Genomic DNA, 2,531 nt, shown 5'->3' with positions numbered 1-2,531 from the left:
AAAACCCACTTGTCTTTCTGTAGGCCGTGCTTAGAAACCATGTTCTGCCAGTGTTCCTAAATTCCTCAACACTGAAGTGCCAATAAAGTGCTTTCTGAAAGTCATCCAAAAATTCCTTGCTCATTCTGTGATCCTTTGCGTTCTTGTGCAAGTGCCATGCACATAGTCGATGCGATGCGTTCGGGAATACTTGTTTGATGGCCTCCCTCATAGAAAGATCTCCGTCGGTTACAACAGATTTAGGTTGTTTCCCACTCATTGCTTCCAAAAAAGTTTCCAACAACCACTTGTATGTCTCAATAGTCTCATCAATCAATAAAGCGCATCCAAATATAACCGTTTGGTCATGATGGTTAGTTCCACAAAATATAACCAGTGGATGTTTATACTTAGTGGAGCCGTAAGTGGAGTCAAAGGCAAGAACATCCCCGAAGCATTGGTAATCTGTCCTGCTAACACCATCTGCCCAAAAAAGATTATTCAATCTATTGTCTCCTGAGGTGGTGTATTTCGAATAAACATGGGATCTGCATCAGCCTTTGATGTTAGGTAAGTTAGAGCAGCTCGAGCATCCCCACCTTTGACTCTGTTATGTCTCTGGCGACTGAAGTAGTTGTACAGATCTTCTTTCAAGAATCCTACTTTAGAATATCCCCCTTCTGTGCCGTCAAATAACCCATGATATGACAGGTTCTGACACCATATGCGTGAAGACTTTCTGCCTGAGCTTTGTCTCCTTCACTAATTGTACGGTAAGCATTAATCACAGGGACATATACCGACAGGGTAAGTTCGTGGTTGTGTTTCTCCTCAAACCCCACCACACCCCATTGGCATTTCTTGTTATCGTACCGTATCCTGAGTCTTGCTTGACAGTTAGTGCGGGTTAGGCTTCTGTGGGCTCTTTGCCTATCCATAATGAAGTACTTTGGTTCCCTTAACCCCTCCCTATTGCATACAAATTTTCGCATTACAACTTTGTTATTAGAATCTCGTTCACATGCATCTTTTCTAACCACAAATCCCTTTCCCTTCGCGTAGGCACAGTAAAATGTGTATGCATTAGACTCACTGCAAAACGTTAAAGCTCGTATCTCATCAGCTGTTAAGGTAAGCACATTCCTGAATTCATCATCTGAACTATCTGAATCTGTATCGTCACCACTGCATCCCAATTCATTGTCTTCCACTACCTCTTCGTCATCCTCGTGCTCTTCCTCTTCATCTTCTACGAAAAGTGGCTCAGGAAATTTTGGTTCACCCCCATCATCCTCTGAAGTAGCCATATAATAGCCTTAAAGGACAGTATACAATCTCCCTAATGAAATTATCACTCGATTTAGGGACAAACCTACATAGTATTCACAAACAAAGCAAAAACAGCCTTCTTCAGACCAATTGACAAACCCATGGTGGTCACGCAAACCTTAAAAACCACAATGCATAACCATCAACCAAATAATAAGAAAATAACCAAATAGCCAACAAATATCACAAAATTGGTCAGTTTCGCAAACTAAGCTTCTACAAAGCAACTCGACAAAGTCCCAAATGACAAATTACTTACTGTTTGAATTGGTGGATTTAGGGTTTCAACGATTTTCGAACTTTGCTCAATCTCCGGATCTCTGCATCTGAATAACAGTTAACAATTAGGACTCACGGCTTGAAATGAGCACAATGTGGTGCCTGAGTAAACTTAAAATCAGCTGAATGACCTGCTTGCAAACGATCAAATAGGGCTCAACGAATGTACGAGTGTTCCCACTGTAGATGAAGAAGGGGATTTTTTCTGAAACAATCAATTGATGGCTTGCTTTAGTATGCTATGTCATCGAAGGTTTATGGCTCGGCGAGGAAGAAAGGAAGCACGATGGCCTGTCAAGCTTCAATTGCCAACGGAGTTAGGGAGAACTGGAGAATGTATAAGATGAAAACAAAGGCTTGAAGATGGTGGAGATGGAGGGAGAAAACAATTGAATTATTTGATTTATTAAGGTTTTTAGAATTGTTGTAATATCTGAAATGTTTTTCTGTAAATACATAATTCCTTTTTATAATAACATTAAATATTGGGGACTGAAATTAAAACTATTGGGGACCGAATTTGGGATTATGGAAATCTTGCGAGTTTGACTCATGGCACACTCCTAAACGGATTTCAACTGGGCCACGTACAAGTGGCATTCCTGCCGCCTAATTTCGGATGGCATTTAAAAATTAGCCAAATTAAATAAGCGTATCTTTATGAATAAAATAATTAATGGATTATAATTCTTTTACGAAATTGTCAGGCGTTATATATTTAATTCTCCAAAAAATTAACCCAAGTGAATGTTGGCTCATTGGTGTTGACATATGCCATGAACTTTGAGGTCTAGTGTTCTAGTCCTACCTGTGGCCAATTTTTAATTGTTTGCTCCACTATTTTTTTCCCTTTTTCTTTACGAGGTAAAAAATTTCCTCCACACTTACTTTCCCATAACCTCACCACATATTAATAATTACATAAGCATATGAAATATAAGTTT

The 2,531-nt window shown here is 39.4% G+C and overlaps 1 protein-coding gene across 1 annotated transcript; it reads right to left on the bottom strand.

The window, feature by feature from the left end:
• Positions 1-638: 638 nt before the first annotated feature.
• Positions 639-1,286, bottom strand: LOC130736320 (protein FAR1-RELATED SEQUENCE 11-like). Its single transcript, XM_057588159.1, has one exon. It carries the CDS (start codon positions 1,284-1,286, stop codon positions 639-641), a length of 648 nt encoding a protein of 215 aa, XP_057444142.1.
• Between the last annotated feature and the right edge of the window lie 1,245 nt (positions 1,287-2,531).

This window comes from Lotus japonicus, chromosome 2, assembly GCF_012489685.1.
Source record: "Lotus japonicus ecotype B-129 chromosome 2, LjGifu_v1.2".
NCBI classification, from domain to species: domain Eukaryota; kingdom Viridiplantae; phylum Streptophyta; class Magnoliopsida; order Fabales; family Fabaceae; genus Lotus; species Lotus japonicus.
This window is presented reverse-complemented; position numbering and strand designations above follow the sequence as displayed.